This window comes from Lacerta agilis, chromosome 2, assembly GCF_009819535.1.
Source record: "Lacerta agilis isolate rLacAgi1 chromosome 2, rLacAgi1.pri, whole genome shotgun sequence".
Lineage (NCBI taxonomy): Eukaryota > Metazoa > Chordata > Lepidosauria > Squamata > Lacertidae > Lacerta > Lacerta agilis.
The window spans coordinates 102,972,953-102,988,538 of NC_046313.1; the positions used below are offsets into that span (position 1 = coordinate 102,972,953).

Here is a 15,586-nt window from a genome sequence, read left to right on the forward strand (position 1 = left end):
CCCTCCGTTTCAAGCGCTCCAGCACACCTGGAGAAAGATGATGGCGTCGCTAATAAGCCAACAAACCTAAGGTGAAATGTGCAGGGGCGCAGAATTGACCCCAGCATACAGTGCTCCCAGGAAACGGTGCATGCTGGTGGGGAGGCGAGAGGGGAAAATAAGGGGCGGGGGAAATGGTGGCTCAATGAATGGGGTCCAGCAAAATGCTCAAAGTTTCCAAGCGACTGGGGCCTGGGTATGCCCCAAAGTGCCGGCAGCAGAGGACGGCAGGGCGTCTGGGTTGCGCCAAAGGCTGCAAATTGTGGGGGAAATTCGGCCCCACGGGCCGCGCTTCAGCAGACGGGCCCAGCATAACCAATGCGCTCCCAAGACCTGCCTTTCTCTGCGTGATCATTCCTTTCATGCCCGACCCCTTCTTCTCCCCATTTCCCCAGGAGGTCGGGGACAAAAGGGACCGCAGCAGAGAGCGGGGGTGGTGGGGGGTCACGTCAGAGGCTGATGCTGCGGTGGTGCTTGAAGGAGTGGGGCTGGGCTTCGCGGCGCTGCTCCCGCTCCTCCAGCTCGTCGCTGTTGAGGCTGGCGGCGTCGGACAGCCCCAGCAGGTGCTCCACCGAGTCGAATTTCTGCAGGTCGGAGGCAATGGTCTGGAAGCTGAGCACCGAGAGCGTGTCGGAGGAGGCGGCCGGCTCAGGGGGCAGCGCCGCCGCCCCGTAGAGCAGCGCCGGGCTGGCTTCGGCGCCCACCGGGGAAGCCCTCCGTCCGACCAGGCGCTGGAGCCGCCGGGCATGGATCTGTTCGCTGATCTGCTCCAGGTTCCGCAAGGCCACAGAGTAGCGCATCTTGGCCTGGCCCACCTGCTGCTCCAGGGACGTCACCCGGGCCTTGTGCTCCTGCACGGCAGAGGAGGAACAGGTGAACCATTAGGCCAACATACACACCAACCAGGCTGTTCCCCCCCCCCTGAAAATGCTTTCAATTTATTTTTATATTTTACTTTGACAAGGTAATAATCATAAATAAATAAGAATTAAAATGTGTACCTCACCCACGAGACCATTCCATTGTAACTATCCAACCTCCCAAAATTTCAACACATCTTGCGATGGTTTGACCCTTTTCCATTTTAACAGTACAAATTCTACAAACAGCTTCCATGTCTTCTCAAACTCATTTCTCCTGCATATTCCACGTCTTGCCTTAACGGCATGTATCAATTTATCATTAATAGCTACAGGTGAAACTCGAAAAATTAGAATATCATGGAAAAGTCCATTTATGTAAGCAATTGTTTTCATTAGCTACTGGAGTTTAATATATGGGATAGACTCATGACATGCAAAGCGAGATATGTCAAGCCTTTATTTGTTATAACTGTGATGATTATGGCGTACAACTGATGAAAACCCCAAAGTTGAAATTGTTAATTTGGGGTTCTCATCAGCTGTATGCCATAATCATCACAATTATAACAAATATAGGCGTGACATATCTTGCTTTGCATGTCATGAGTCTATCTCATATACAGGTGAAACTTGAAAAATTTGAATATCATGGAAAGGTTAATTTCTTTTAGTAATTCAACTTAAAAGGCGAAACGATATTCTAATTTTTCGAGTTTCACCTGTATTAGTTTCACCTAAGTTGAATTACTGAAAAAAATGAACCTTTCCACAATATTCTAATTTTTCAAGTTTCACCTACCTGTATATCCCACACCTCTTTGTACCATTCTTCTATTTTATATTCTGCTCGCCCCTTCCACTTCCTAGCTGTAATAGTTTGTGCAGTTGTCAATAAATTTATGAGAGAGTCCTTTGCAGCCTGCGAACCTTCCCCTCCATTGTAAATGGATAATAATGCTACCTCTGGACTTTCAATCAGCTTTAACCAGTGATTTATTTCTCTTATCTCCTTAAACCCCCTTTGCCAATAAAAAATAAAAAAATGTACATATTTACACCCCCACCACACGTGGACCTAATTCCCTGTTTCCTGGCATCCCCTCCAACATAACACTCCTTGCTGGTTTGATTTAATCTGACTGGTGTTAAATACCATCTCCAAACTAATTTATAATAATTTTCTTTTATTCTTATAGACAACATTTTCAACGAACCATGCATTTAAACCCTCGGGCACCCACTTTAAACAGTCGTGGATCCCCCCCCCCAAAGGATTCTGGGAGCTGTCATTTGTTGAGGGCACAAAGGCTGCCCGGGTGGGGCGAGGCCTAGGGACCCGAGGAAGGCCTCACCTCAAGGATTTGGTTGAACTGGGCCTTGAGCTCAAAGTAGGGCTTGCTCTTCACAATGACCCGCTTCAAGGACTTCTGCAGCGACTGCACCTTGGCCTCGGCCTGCTGGCAGAGCTGGGTGACGCGCTGGTGCTCCCGTTCGCTTCGCAGGCGCTCCTCTTCGGCCTCGTTCACCTGAAGGGCGGGAAAGGGGCAAGTCAGAGCTAGGCCTCGAAAGCTCACACTGGGAACAAACTCCCACCCGCTCTACAGCCACTTTGTCTTCCCCAGCAGCCAGTCCTTTCCCTCTTCCTCTAAGTCAGCAGAGATGTGAGTGGTGTGTGGACTCTTCCCGACTTTACTAACTTCAGCCCTGTGTGCACCTGAAGGAGCGTCTCCACCCCCATCGCTCAGCCCGGACACTGAGGTCCAGCTCCGAGGGCCTTTTTTATATATATAATACTTTTTATTCAGTTTTTTAAGAAAAAGAAACGAACATAAAAAACATACAAAACACACAAAAAATTCTTATACAATCACAGCCTTCCTTTACATTGTTGGGTGACTTCCCCCGGTCCCGCCCCCCCCCCCAACTGAATTTCATTACTTCTCATTTCACTACTTCTCCGAGGGCCTTCTGGCAGTTCCCTCACTGCAATAAGTGAAGTTACAGCGAACCAGGCAGAGGGCCTTCTCGGTGGTTAGAAAATAAAGAACTACACAACTTTTAGAAGACATCTGAAGGCAGCCCTGTATAGCAGGCGTGGCCAACTCCCAAGAGACTGCGATCTACTCACAGAGTTAAAAACTGGCAGTGATCTACCCCATTTTTGGGGGGTTCAGATCACAGTTGTTGAGCTTTTTTAGGGGAGCCAAAGTTGTTGAGCTTCTTTGGGGGAGCCAATGATCTACCAGTTATCTACCACAGACGTCCGGTGATCTACCGGTAGATCACGATCTACTTGTTGGACGTGCCTGCTGTATAGGGAAGTTTTTAATGTTTAATCAAGCAACCCAGTCAGATGGGAAAGGTATAAGAAATAACAACAACAACAACAACTTATTATTATTATTATTATTATTATTATTATTATTATTATTATTATTCTACAGTGTGTTGGATGGTATGGTCTGTATCCAGCAGTGTAGTGGCAAATTCAGGAGTGCAGCTTTTTTAATGATATTCACAGCCAAGCCCCCATCTAAGATTAGACAATAATTTCAGCTAGATCTGCTGTTTTCTGTACACGTACACAGGCACATGATTTGGAGTGCTCCGTATCTTCCTGAAGAGAGATTTAAGCTGTGTTTTCCACAAAGTTCCGCTGAACGTCACAGAACTCGCACACCGTTGTATTGAAACTGAAGCACCTTGCGCTTCCAGCGTCCCTGAATCCTAGCTTTGGGGCATCCGAAGACTAAAAAGCCCCCCTTCCGTGTCGACTGGGTGGCTCTAAGATGCCGGAGACAGGGACAGACTCTGCTCCAGAAATAGCAACGGGCCTTCAACCTCCCGTGACTCCAGACCACTACCCCACTGTCTGTATCTGAGGTGGGGAACTTGCTGCCCTTCCGATGTCGGTGGGCCACCATCACCCCTGAATCTGGCCAGACTACAGCTGCCACCATCCCTGAGTGTTGACTTGTGCTGGCTGGGGCTGATGGGAGACAAGAGTCGGACGACACCTGCAGGGCTGCAGGCTCCCAAATCCTGCAGGCCTCCCCCCTCACCTTGCACGTAGCGTGGTTGAGCATCTCCTGCCAGGTGGGGTCCAGCCTGTTTTTGTCAGCCATGACCCCCTGCTCAGCCACAAAAACCATCTCCCGGGCCGCGTTGTGCATGCTGACGGCTCGCTCGTACCGCAGGGCAGCCTTCTGGGTCTCTTGCTGTGCCTGCAGTGAGTGGAGGAGAGAAACGCAACACAAACAAAAATTCCATTAAAAATCCCCCAAGCTTTTGTTTCCCCCCAGAACACACGCACACACCCCTTTCCCCTTGTTTTAAGCACTCCCTCACCCCAATTGTCTCACTCACTCGCTAGCTAGAGCACGGGTAGCCGATGTGAGGCCCCCACTGGGTGCTGTTGGACTCCAACTCCCATCAGCCCCAGCCAGCATGGCTAGCGGTCAGGCATGATGGGAGCTGGAGCCCAACAACATACCCAGGGCACCACATTGGCCAGCCTTGACCTAGAGTTGTAATCGGAGAGGAGGAAAAGGCGGAGACTTGAAACACGCAAGGAGGAGAATTGCACAGCGCCGCTCTTGCTGGGATGTACCACTTCAGACACGGAGGTGTCGCGTTCGACTGCTCCCTTACTTTAAATAAAGCAGCTCTCTTCATATATAAAACCAGAGTATCAGAAAGGAGCCTGCAATAGAATACCTTTTCGCTGGCAGGCAGTGTTAGAAATTAGCCAGGTGCCAGGAGCATTTTGCAACCAATTGCAACCACGTGGAGATCTCTGGATGCCAGGCTGGCGACTGGGGAGAAGGATCTGAAATATTTCCCTTCAAGATGGAATTTGTTTTATTCTGGATTGTTTTATTTATTTATTTATTTATTCAATGTGTTGTTAACCACTTTTGAGATTTGTTCTTTAAAATATAAAGCGGTATAGAAATGAATAATAATAATAATAATAATAATAATAAACCCCATGGGGGGGAATCCATCCCACTGTGGCGACCGTAACCTAGGTTTTAAGGTGCCATTTGGCAATTAGATTATATATCTGAGTTTCTAACACTGCTGACAGGGTAGGGTTTTAATTAAGTGCAAGTCGGCTATTTTGTTTTGTTTTGTATACAGGGGCACAGTTATTCATGTCAACAGACGCCCACATCATCATTGCCACATCATCCATTGACATTCATGTTATCTGAAGTTGCTAATTGTGGGTTTTGGTCCTCTACACTGCTGTAAGCCACTCTGGACAGGATATGCCTGGCTGTTTAAAGCTGGGAACAGGATTACATGTTCCTGATAGCATTGTGTTTACATTATTCCTCACAGGTAAAGAATGGGCCTTCTGGCAGAAGCAGCTTAAAAACACAAGCTCCTGCCAAAAGCCTTTCAATCCATTCCTCCCCCCACACAAAATAATTGATAAAACAGCTTAAATCCTGCTTATAAAATCAGTTGTCCTCTGACAACTTGTTTTAGCCTCCAATCTTACGTACGGGGGATGGAGCAGAACAGGGTTCAGCAATAGGAACCAAGCAGAATTTTGAGAAAGTGTCGTGGGCACCAGTCACAAAATGGCTACTGTGGGGGCGCGGCAACGCAAAATGGCTGCCATCAGTAAGAACAGAAAGAGCCCACAATGTGGTGCAGGCCTCCCCGCCCCAGACGAACGAGGAAAAAGCACCTACATTGGCCATCACTGTGCTTGCTCACAAGAAGCAGCTTTGGATGGGAGGCTTTGTGTCCAATCCTGGCACCCAATGAAATATGATATTGCGCAGAGTAGCGTTCAATGTGCAAAACAGGAATTCAGAAGGAAGAGCAAACTATTTCTGACACACTGTGGACTTTCAAGGGAATGTTTACTGAGACTTTTCATAGGGGCAGCTTCTTTCCACTTTTGGCAATGACTTGTGGCTATTTATGACACAAAATAAAGCTTAGAGAATTCCGGAACCCCCCAAATCGGATCCTTTAAAAAAGATTTATTGCTCTACAACAGCCGAGGAATAGTGGCAACTTCAGGGGTGAAACAGAGGGAAATGTTAACAGATACCTCCTTGGCCAAGCGCCTGGCCTCGTAGTAGGGGCGTGCTTTCTCGATACAGTTCCCCAACTGGGAGCCCTGAGCATTCAGCTTCCTGGCAGACTCCGACAAGATCCTCCGATACGTGGTACGGGCTTCCTGTTGAAACCAATGGCGCAAACTACGTCAGCGTCGAGGGAATCGGCCCGCATTAAATGCATGCTTAAGCCCGGTTTTACAGGTTGCCGCAGTGCCGTGGCTGGCCCCCCAGAGCTCAAGCGCTGTGCACAAGGGCGGATCGCACAGGGGGCCTGAAGCACATGGTTACTTCGCACACCCATATCCGTGGGGCCCTAATGGAGGTGCACTGCTGATGCACGAAGCTGCAGATCTGCAAGCATGCAGCAAACATGGCCCCATCACATTTTGACTAAATATCAGGAGGAGTCTTCCTAATGCTAGGGGGTGTTTGGCTGTGGAACAGACTGCTACTGGTTGTGGTGAGCTCTCCTTCCCTGGAGGCATTGAACTGCAGGCTGTACTGCTCCCTGATACTGCAGCTGCACTCTGCAGATCCTGCACTGAGCAGCGGGTTGGGCCCCGAGGCCCCTGCTATGACAACCGCAACTTAATAGACTCTTTTCACTACAACTGGAGTCTCTAACCATCAACCAGCCTTGAGACACGGGGCTGTGGCTTATATTCAGAATAGGCCCATTGAAATGAATGGACCTAATTTGGTCTTGCTGATTCATTCCAGTGCGTCTAGGATTGCCATTGGATACAACCACGGTAACCTTATTACATCCGTGGTCCTCAAAGTATGAGGCAGATCTACATGGGGAAGGATGAGCTGCACACAACGCCAAACAGAAGCCAGAAAACAGAGCTTAAACTAAGTCGTACTTTTCGCTGATGGTTCTCCTTTCCTTTTGTTTTTTCGCAATTATCTTTCACCCTCACATTAGTAGAGGGAACAAATTACCCCACACGAAAGGACAATTTTCAGTGCAACCCCTATACAGTGGTACCTCGGGTTACATATGCTTCGGGTTACAGACTCCGCTAACCCAGAAATAACGCTTCAGGTTAAGAACTTTGCTTCAGGATAAGAACAGAAATCGTGCTCTGGCGGCGCAGCGGGAGGCCCCATTAGTTAAAGTGGTGCTTCAGGTTAAGAACAGTTTCAGGTTAAGAACGGACCTCCGGAACGAATTAAGTACTTAACCAGAGGTACCACTGTACTGTACATTTAAGTAACTGCAAGGACAATTTCCCTCCCCAATTCACTCTACCAAACTCGCCACGGTGCAGGCGGCAAGTGAAACTGGGGACCCCCGCCTGGGGACCTGCCAAGGGTTAAAGCAGCCTCTGTGGAGGGGACAGAAGGCAGGACATGTTCGGAAGCAGAAGGGATGTTGAAATTGCTTTGATGGTGCTGCCTTACTCACATCCAGCTGCAGCTCCACTCGATTGATCTCTTCATTGGCCTGATTGAGGTGCTCCAGCTCCTCCTGTGGTCAGAGAGAAAGGCAGACTCAAGAGACAGGCACCGGCATAGCGCAGGAGGACACATTTGTACAACTTCCGCCACTCCATCCCCTGAACCCTTTCCTAGCAGGCTTATAAGAACCAAGAGCGGTGGCTGGATCCGGCAACTGGCTCACCTAGTCCAGTAACCAAGGGGACGCCCGGAAGCAAGACATGACTGCTACAGACTCCCCTCTTGCAATAGGGAAGCGGGTGGCACTGTGGTCTAAACCACTGAGCCTCTTGGGCTTGCCGATCAAAAGGTTGGCGGTTCAAATCTGGGCGACGGGGTGAGCTCCTGTTGCTCTATCCCAGTTCCTGCCAATCTAGCAGTTCGAAAGCATGCCAGTGCAAGTAGATAAACAGGTATTATTATTACGATTATACTCAGTTTACTGCCTCCAACAGTGAAGTTAGAGTGTGGCCATTGTGGCGAGTTAGCCATTGATAACCGTGCCTCTTTTTGTGCTCATGCTTTTAAGTGGAATGGGAAAGAATGTGTCGATTTCTCTATTTTCTCAGAGGAGCACTTATTTATTTTTATTATTTTTATTAATTGTCATCGTCATTGTGGCCAAGTTTCATTTCTGTTTTTACATTTGGCTTTAATCTTTTTTGTGATTACTGTTTTTATTATATAAGATGCTCTGAGATACTTCGGTGGGAAAAACAACAATATAATCAATGAATCCTCCTCCTCCTTTTTTAAACCCATCCAAGTTGGTAGCCGTCACTGCCACTTGCGAGAGCAAATCCAGCAGTTTAACTGTGCGCTCTGTAACTCGTGAAAAGGGTCGGCGTGTGTACCTGGCACTACCTGTAAAACACATGCAAATTGTCACTAAGACGAAACCCGCATCCCTCACAATAAGTGATAGAAAATTATATGCAGCTGCTTGCCAGACATATTCTGTTTAACAGATGGAGCATATGTACATATAAACTGGGGATCTAAGGCAGCAGAGAATGGATGGATGGAAAGAAGGAAGGAAGGAAGGAAGGAGGAAGGAAGGAAGGAAGGAAGGAAGGAAGGAAGGAAGGAAGGAAGGAAGGGAAATAGTCAGGCCTCCAATTCCTATTCCTGAATGCAGAGGCAGAAGGCACACAGAAGGACTCAGGTTCAGTCTTGAAATCTCCGCAATCTTGGCAGTCCCATCAACCCCAGCCAGCATGGTCAATGGTCAGGATTGATGGGAGTTGTAGTCCAGCAACCTTTGGCAGGCCCACAAAAGGTCCCCCATCCTTGACTTCAAGAATCCCAGGTAGCAGGGCTAGAAAACATCCTCCTGCTGCTAAAGTTGCAAAACAATGAAGCAGGGACGGAGCAATGGAGAACTTCTGAAACAACAATGGGACACTAGGTCAGCCCAAGGCATGATGGAGAACAGCAGCAATGGATAGACATAATATATTACAAGGACAGGAAGAAACATTACAGACGGAATAATTGCCCCACACAGGAAGAACAAGGAGAGAGTCTGAATGCTTCGCGTGTAAGGTGTATGAATCATTTAATGTCGCATAAATCATTAACTGTTGAATGGAAGTTGTTAAAACTGCAGTTGCAATGTAAGGGATTGTTATTTTGACTGGAGCGTAATTGAAATTTACGAACGCAGAAATAAAGTAAATCATCAAACCATCAATTCCAGCATGCGGAGTGGGCCATCTAAATTGTATAATTTGGCATCTCAATGACTGGTATTATTAATTGTATTACAAATTGGCATTGTTATAATGAGGCTATTGTTGGATTGTTGTAACTGGAAACTAATAAAATTATTATCAAGAAAAGGAAAGGAAAAGGAAACACCCTCCTCACCTTGGGAAGCCCAAGATGCCAGGAAGCCTCAAGAGACAATGGAGTGTGCCTCTGGGGGTGAAGTCAAATGGCTGCCTTAGCAGCACCAAACTGACCCCCCCTGGGGCTCAAGCCGTGGCAGTGTCTATGGAGGTCCTGAGCTGCCCAGAGGACAAGACTCTCCCCCCCCCCTCGGCCTCACTGATGTAGTCCAGAAAGCAGGACAATACATTTGGCACCTGCGTGGCTGCACGAGTTGCTGGAAGCAGGGGTACAAGGCACCCGTTCTGCACATGCTGTAAAGGGAAGTGAGGGGCAGATGGGGCTCGTCAACCTGGGAAGGCAGGAGAAGGTAAACTCTTGTCCTAAACTCCGCTGCCTTTTGGGTTATCGTTGGGAGAAGAAAAGGCTCAGGAGTAAAACCCTACACAAACCCAGAGTGCGGTCCCTACCTTCCTTTTTTTAATAATAAATCATTTTTATTAAAGTTTCCAAATTAACAATTCAATCAAATCATATTAAATAGACCAAATTATACATATGCAAATCATATAATCCAAATACTCTGCCAAATTATAATTTCTTTTTTTGGGGGGGCGGACTCCCCACGCTTCAAGTTTTGGTAGGCTCATCATCATCATCTCGATTCCACTGCACGTCGTATTCTTTCCGATGTTCTCCAGGTCTATCTGCTGTTAGCCTTCGTTCTTTCACAGCCTCGTGAGTTGTTCCCACAAGCGATTTAAAATGAATAAATATGTTTCTGTGTGGATTTTATATCAGCCTGATTCTCCTCCATCTCCTCACAACCGGTATGTCTGTCGACTCAATCCAAAAGTCCTTTCATTATTTGCAGCCGCCATCTGATCCAATTCCGGTAACAGCGGTTCCCTACCTTCCACTGGGCTGCAGATTTGAAGCGTGGCACCCACCCGCCCAATTTACTTTCCTCTCTGAAGTAGCGCCAAACGGTTGCAAATTGCTGGTGTTTCTTAATGCCAGGCCTGTAAATAGCAATAAGCTCCCGTACTCTCCCCCAGAAATAGATGGATAAGGTTTTTTTTCCTGGGGGAAATGTACCACTTGGAAAAGGGCAGGGAGCTTCTTGTTGGCTGAAGCATACTGTTCCAGGCAACCCCCAAGATCACCAGAAGGATGAGCATTTTCACTTGTAATTGCTTTCAGAATGTTTTTCACTGAAATGGTTTTAACTGTTTTGGAATGTTTCCACCTTGTTTTTCCTCTGAAATGGTGCATTTGCTTTGCCGCCTTGGGCTCCTTGGGGAAGAAGGGCGGGGTATGAAAATCAATAAAGAATGCTAATGGTCCCCCCATTCATCCCATGACTGTAAATGGACCCACTTAGCTTCCACAGGGTTGCTGCGCTGGGTGGGTGCCAAGAGCCAAACTGACTGCTGCTTACTTTTGCTCAAAGGAATTTTTTTTTTTTTTGCATTTACTAAAATAAAAATAAAAAATGCTGGCAACTAGCCCTGAGGCAAAGGGGGGGAAAACAAACACACTATTGAGCCATTCTGTTCCTGCTTGATTGGAAATGCTAAGTGGCTCTCTGGCAGCAGGGCCAAGAGGCGAGTCACAGTAGTTCAACTGGTTTCTGTGGACATTTTCAATACACCATGAGATTACTAGCTTACATGGAGCAATCCCCGAAGAACTGAGTGACACCCCCTCCCAGGCCTGCCATCAGGCACGTGAATGCAGGAAGAAGAATCGTACTGGTTTCCAAGCACAATTCAAAATGTTGGTGCTGACTTTTAAAGCCCTAAACGGCCTCGGCTCTGTATACCTGAAGGAGCGTCTCCACCCCCCATCATTCAGCCCGGACACTCAGCTCCGAGGGCCTTTTGGTGGTTCCCTCACTGCGAGAAGCGAAGCTACAGGGAACCAGGCAGAGGGCCTTCTCGGTGGTGGCGCCGGCCCTGTGGAACGCCCTCCCGTCAGAAGTCAAGGGAATAAACAACTTTCTGACTTTTAGAAGACATCTGAAGGCAGCCCTGTTTAGGGAAGTTTTTAATGTTTGATGTTTGATTGTATATGCTGGAAGCCGCCCAGAGTGGCTGGGGCAACCCAGTCAGATGGGCTGGGTACAAATAATAAAATAAAATAATAATAATTAAGCTATTTTTCTTACCTGGATGCGGGGGTCAAGCTCCTCCTCTTCCTCCTGCTCCTCTTCTTTCCTTTGGGAAGTTTTGGCATCACCGCTGCCACCGTCACAGATGGCTTCAGGCACGGGTGTCCTCTGCTCCTCTCCCTCTTCGGTGGGTGTCCTCAGCTCCCCGGGAGGTGTTTCCCGCCCATCACCCATGTTCATACCCAGCACCAACCTCTGACCAGAGTCCTCCATGCCCAGCCACCGACGCCCCTCTGCAGCCTCCTTACCCGGGTGGGTTGGCCTCGTCACAGAAATGCAGGCACCATTCTAACGCCAGGCCCATCCACAGAGCATTGGCACAGGGCTTCTGGGTTTGCAAAGATGCATTTGGCACGCGCAGCAAGGGAAGCAGGCGGGAATTTACAGCGCTGGTCTGGAGAGCGATGAGGCACCCTCCAGGGAGCATGCGCTGCCCGGAACGGAAGAAAGGATGCCAGGCGATTCTTTGAGGAACTTGAAAGGGCTTTAGTCCTGGAGGTGCTGAGAGAGGCACATAGCAGCAGTTGCTCACTCACGGAGGGGGTGGAGAAAATTCCCCACCAGGCATATCCTCCACCCCCTCATCTACAGCACACCCTTAAGACACCTCCTCGAAGGCCGCATCCAGCAGCAAAGGCGAGAGAACGGAAGCAGTCAAGCACAGGCTGGGCTGGGGGGAAAAATGAAAAAGGAGACTGGTTAACTATGAATATTGCAAAATGCAGCAAACGGCAAAGCTACATCCCACTCGCCAGCTGCAAACTCTGCATGTGTTTACACATTTGCAATCTTATTCCGGTTGCGCCGCAAATTGCAACGCTACCTAGGAATTTAATTCGGACCTATATAGCTCTGGCACCTGAAAATGTTATTCTGGCTTCGACAAAAAGTGACGCAAGCTTACAACAGATTTACATCTAGATAATCTCTTGCCACAATGGTTAGATGTCACAATGAAGAACAACGGATCCCTTGCCACAACTACAATTATAAGAGGTTTGAAGCCAGAAATGTTTATCGCTTTCTTCTAGGCATCTAACACAGCGACAGCTAGGAATAAGGAATAGGTTGTGGGAGAGGCCAGAGGGAGATTGCAGCCCAATGCAGTTCCCTTCTAGGGAAAGACTGTTGTTGTACATCAAGAAAAAGCTTCATTACAACCCCATGAATGTGCTGAAGAAAAGCACTTCTGCATTGCGATGGCTCCAATATATGTGCGACCTGGAAATAAAATATTTCTAATCAGGTTTAAATATTTATCAATTTGTTCCTGCTCGGTGTTGATTCTCTCCCACCCTAAACGTATCAGTGCCCTAGATAGATAAATCCACATTTTCCAGATTGCTAGATGCCAAGAACTCATTTCTAGGCTTCTGGGAACACATGTTGCCATAATAACTCTATTGTTCATGTGACTGGAGACACACAGCTCAGTCCTGTATCTGCTACTCCTAATCAGCAGCACACAGTTCAGCTGTTTATTTATGGACACACATATACATGCACACACAGTGCCTGCTGGAGCTATCAGGACCAAGATCATTTGCCTGCGACCTAAGCTGCTCCTCTCTTTCTGCGTTCTGAGTTGCAAGATCAAAACCGCATGAACTTCAGAGCTGCTTTCCTATAACTTTTGAAAGGCTCCTGATCGTTATGGAAGATAAAGCAGTAAGAACAAACATCCCACTGCCCTAGCTGCCTAGAAATGACAACCACCCTCACCCACCCCCCTCAATTTCCTTCCTGATGCTACCATCCCTGCCCATCTTCAAATCCTTTTAAATCCCATGAAGCATTGGGCATGCCTCAACAGCTCTCTCCCCTGCAGAAGCAAGAGTCCAAACATGTCTAACTGAACCAAGAATATTTGCTGTGAGCCACCCAGAGCGGCTGGGGAAACCCAGCCAGATCAGCGGGCTATAAATATTAGTAGCAGTGGTGGTAGTACTTCCCTTATCCACTCACTCCTGCACCTTCCCCAGTTCTGGTCAATATGTAGATTGTACGCTACTCGGGGCAGGGACCTGTCCTTATTCCCCGCCCCATCTTCTGCCAAACATCATAAACACCGGCAGCACCGTATGGAAATGGTCAATTGCTGTTGCTACCTTTCGCCTTCAGCTGCGCCCTATGTAAAATCTCAACGAGCCATTATTATTATTATTATTATTATTATTATTATTATTATTATTATTATTATTTTTTGCGGCACTCTCCGCTTAAAGGAGGGCTTTTTCCCTCTCCAGGGGCTGAACCACCCACCCTTGCCAGTACCCCTACCACCCGACGGTCCGTCGCTCCCTCGGCGGAGGCGAGGAAAGGGAGGCTGCCAGCGCCCAAGAGACACCCCCCCCCCCTTGAACCCGGGCTCGAGCTGCCATCGCCCTCCTCTCCCCGCTGGGCCTCTACGCGCCGCCTCCAGCGGGGATCCCCTCCCTCTTCTGCGACGGCCTCCGGGTTCCCCTCCCGGGGAAGCGCGCGCAGGAAAGCCGGAATCACGGGGGGGCCCCCCCAAAAAATAATTTTTTAAAAAATCGCTCTATTTACCTCCAGCTCCAGCTGCAACCTCCTCCAACCCCCGCCCAAGCGGAAACGGAAATCCTTCCTCCTCCCCCCTCCCCGACTCCAGGGAAACCACCCTTCCCTTGCGCCCGGCACTCGTCCGTACAGCATGGCGTCCTCCAGCTCTCCAAACAGGGCGGCTGTTTTTGCGCAGCGGGCATTTCAGCGCCGGCAGTGGGGTCTTTGGGGGCGGGGCGGGGGTCGCCACACGGGGGCGGGACGGGTTTTTTTGAGGGGGGGGGGAACGGCCGGATATTAGGCTTCCAAAGGACGGTTTGAAGACACCCGCCGGCAAGCGCCATGTTGCGTTACGGACAAGGGAAGCCCGGCAAGCTGCGCTGCGCGCGGAAGGGCTTTTCCACGCAGCCCGGTACGCCTCCGCAAGATGGCCTCGTGCGCCGCCGGGGCGAGACGTGGAAGCGCCTGCAAGGGAACCCAATCGATCGGTGCATTTTCGTGCTGCGAGGCTGGAGGGTTTTTTTCTATACACTACATATATACGGCGATTGGAGCCGGTTAAGCTTGCCTCTGAGAAGCACTCTTAGGACTGAACTGCGCGTTGAGCCTGCCCTGGGCAATCGGCGGCTGAGGCTTGTCATGGGATCGGTGCTGTGGACCACGAGCAAAGCTGGTCTGATTTGGTTTGGCTATCTCGCTTTTCAGCATAAAGAATGCACCAAAATGACACACACACACCAATAAAGGAAGAACACTATCTCGAATGGTAGAGACGGTTGCCTTCTCCTCTGGCGATCCGTCGTAGCCGAGTAAGATCTTCCATGAACACAGTCTTCCATGTAAGCAGGGCAGAAGCTGGATACTTGGAGAGTATGTGGCTCATTTCATGCTTTCTCTCCCTCTTTGTGTACAGTATATATATACAGTATAAATAGAACATGAAATGAGCCCTGCTGCCTCAGTCCACAAATGCCTCTCTGCTCTCAGCCTCCCTATCTTCACAATGACCAACCCTATGAGAAACCTACAAGCAGGACATGAGCATGACAGCCCTCGCTTCCTGTTGTTGTTGTTGTTGTTGTGTCTTTTAGTTGTGTCCGACTCTTCATGACCCCATGGACCAGAGCACGCCAGGTCAATTCCTATTACTCCCCAACAACTGGTCTTCAGAGGCCTGCTGCCTGGGATCCTGGAAATTGGACCCCATTCCTAGTACCCATTGATAGCCTTATCTTTCATGGATTTGTCTAATCCTCTTTTGAAGCTGTCCCAGTTGGCAGCCACCACTGCATCTTACTACAGTGAATTTCACTGTGCAGCTGTCTGCCCTGTGAAGAAGCACAAGCTTCCATCAACCCAGAATTTCATACCATTCAGTTCCATTGGATGACCCTGAGTTATCAAAGGAAGAAGCCCATCTACTTCCTTGACATCACACATATTTTTATAACCCTCAGTCACATCCTGCCTTTATTTAGCCCCCCTCCCCAAATTATTTATTCCCTCTCCCCAATGTTGTAATATTTCTTTGTAGGAGAGTTGCTCCAATCCCCTAATCATTTTGGTTGTCATTCCTGCACCCTTTCCAACTGTACAATATCCTTTTATTGAGAAAAATAAAAAATTCTTTGCAG

The 15,586-nt window shown here is 48.6% G+C and overlaps 1 protein-coding gene across 2 annotated transcripts; it reads right to left on the reverse strand.

Moving 5' to 3' along the window:
• Window positions 1-14,046, reverse strand: SH3BP5L (SH3 binding domain protein 5 like). Of its 2 annotated transcripts, XM_033141463.1 has the most exons (8): window positions 13,980-14,046; window positions 11,430-12,102; window positions 8,689-8,814; window positions 7,398-7,460; window positions 5,977-6,105; window positions 3,965-4,126; window positions 2,255-2,428; window positions 1-890 (listed from the first exon to the last, which is right to left on the reverse strand). In XM_033141463.1, the coding sequence occupies exons 2-8, from the start codon at window positions 11,643-11,645 to the stop codon at window positions 489-491; spliced, it is 1,272 nt and encodes a 423-aa protein (XP_032997354.1). In that variant the 5' UTR covers window positions 11,646-12,102; window positions 13,980-14,046; the 3' UTR covers window positions 1-488. The 2 variants fall into 2 exon arrangements, with proteins under 2 accessions (XP_032997354.1, XP_032997355.1); XM_033141464.1 differs by lacking the exon at window positions 8,689-8,814.
• Between the last annotated feature and the right edge of the window lie 1,540 nt (window positions 14,047-15,586).

Bases quoted from the DNA above. Each gene is read 5' to 3' on its own strand.
- SH3BP5L (XM_033141463.1), bottom strand. From the start codon at position 11,645: ATGGAGGACTCTGGTCAGAGGTTGGTGCTGGGTATGAACATGGGTGAT. The intron at 8,815-11,429 runs GTAAGAAAAATA...TTGTTGTTTCAG, and splicing joins AGCTTGACCCCCGCATCCAG to AAGTTCTCCATTGCTCCGTC. The intron at 891-2,254 runs GTGAGGCCTTCC...TCTGCCGTGCAG, and splicing joins AGTTCAACCAAATCCTTGAG to GAGCACAAGGCCCGGGTGAC.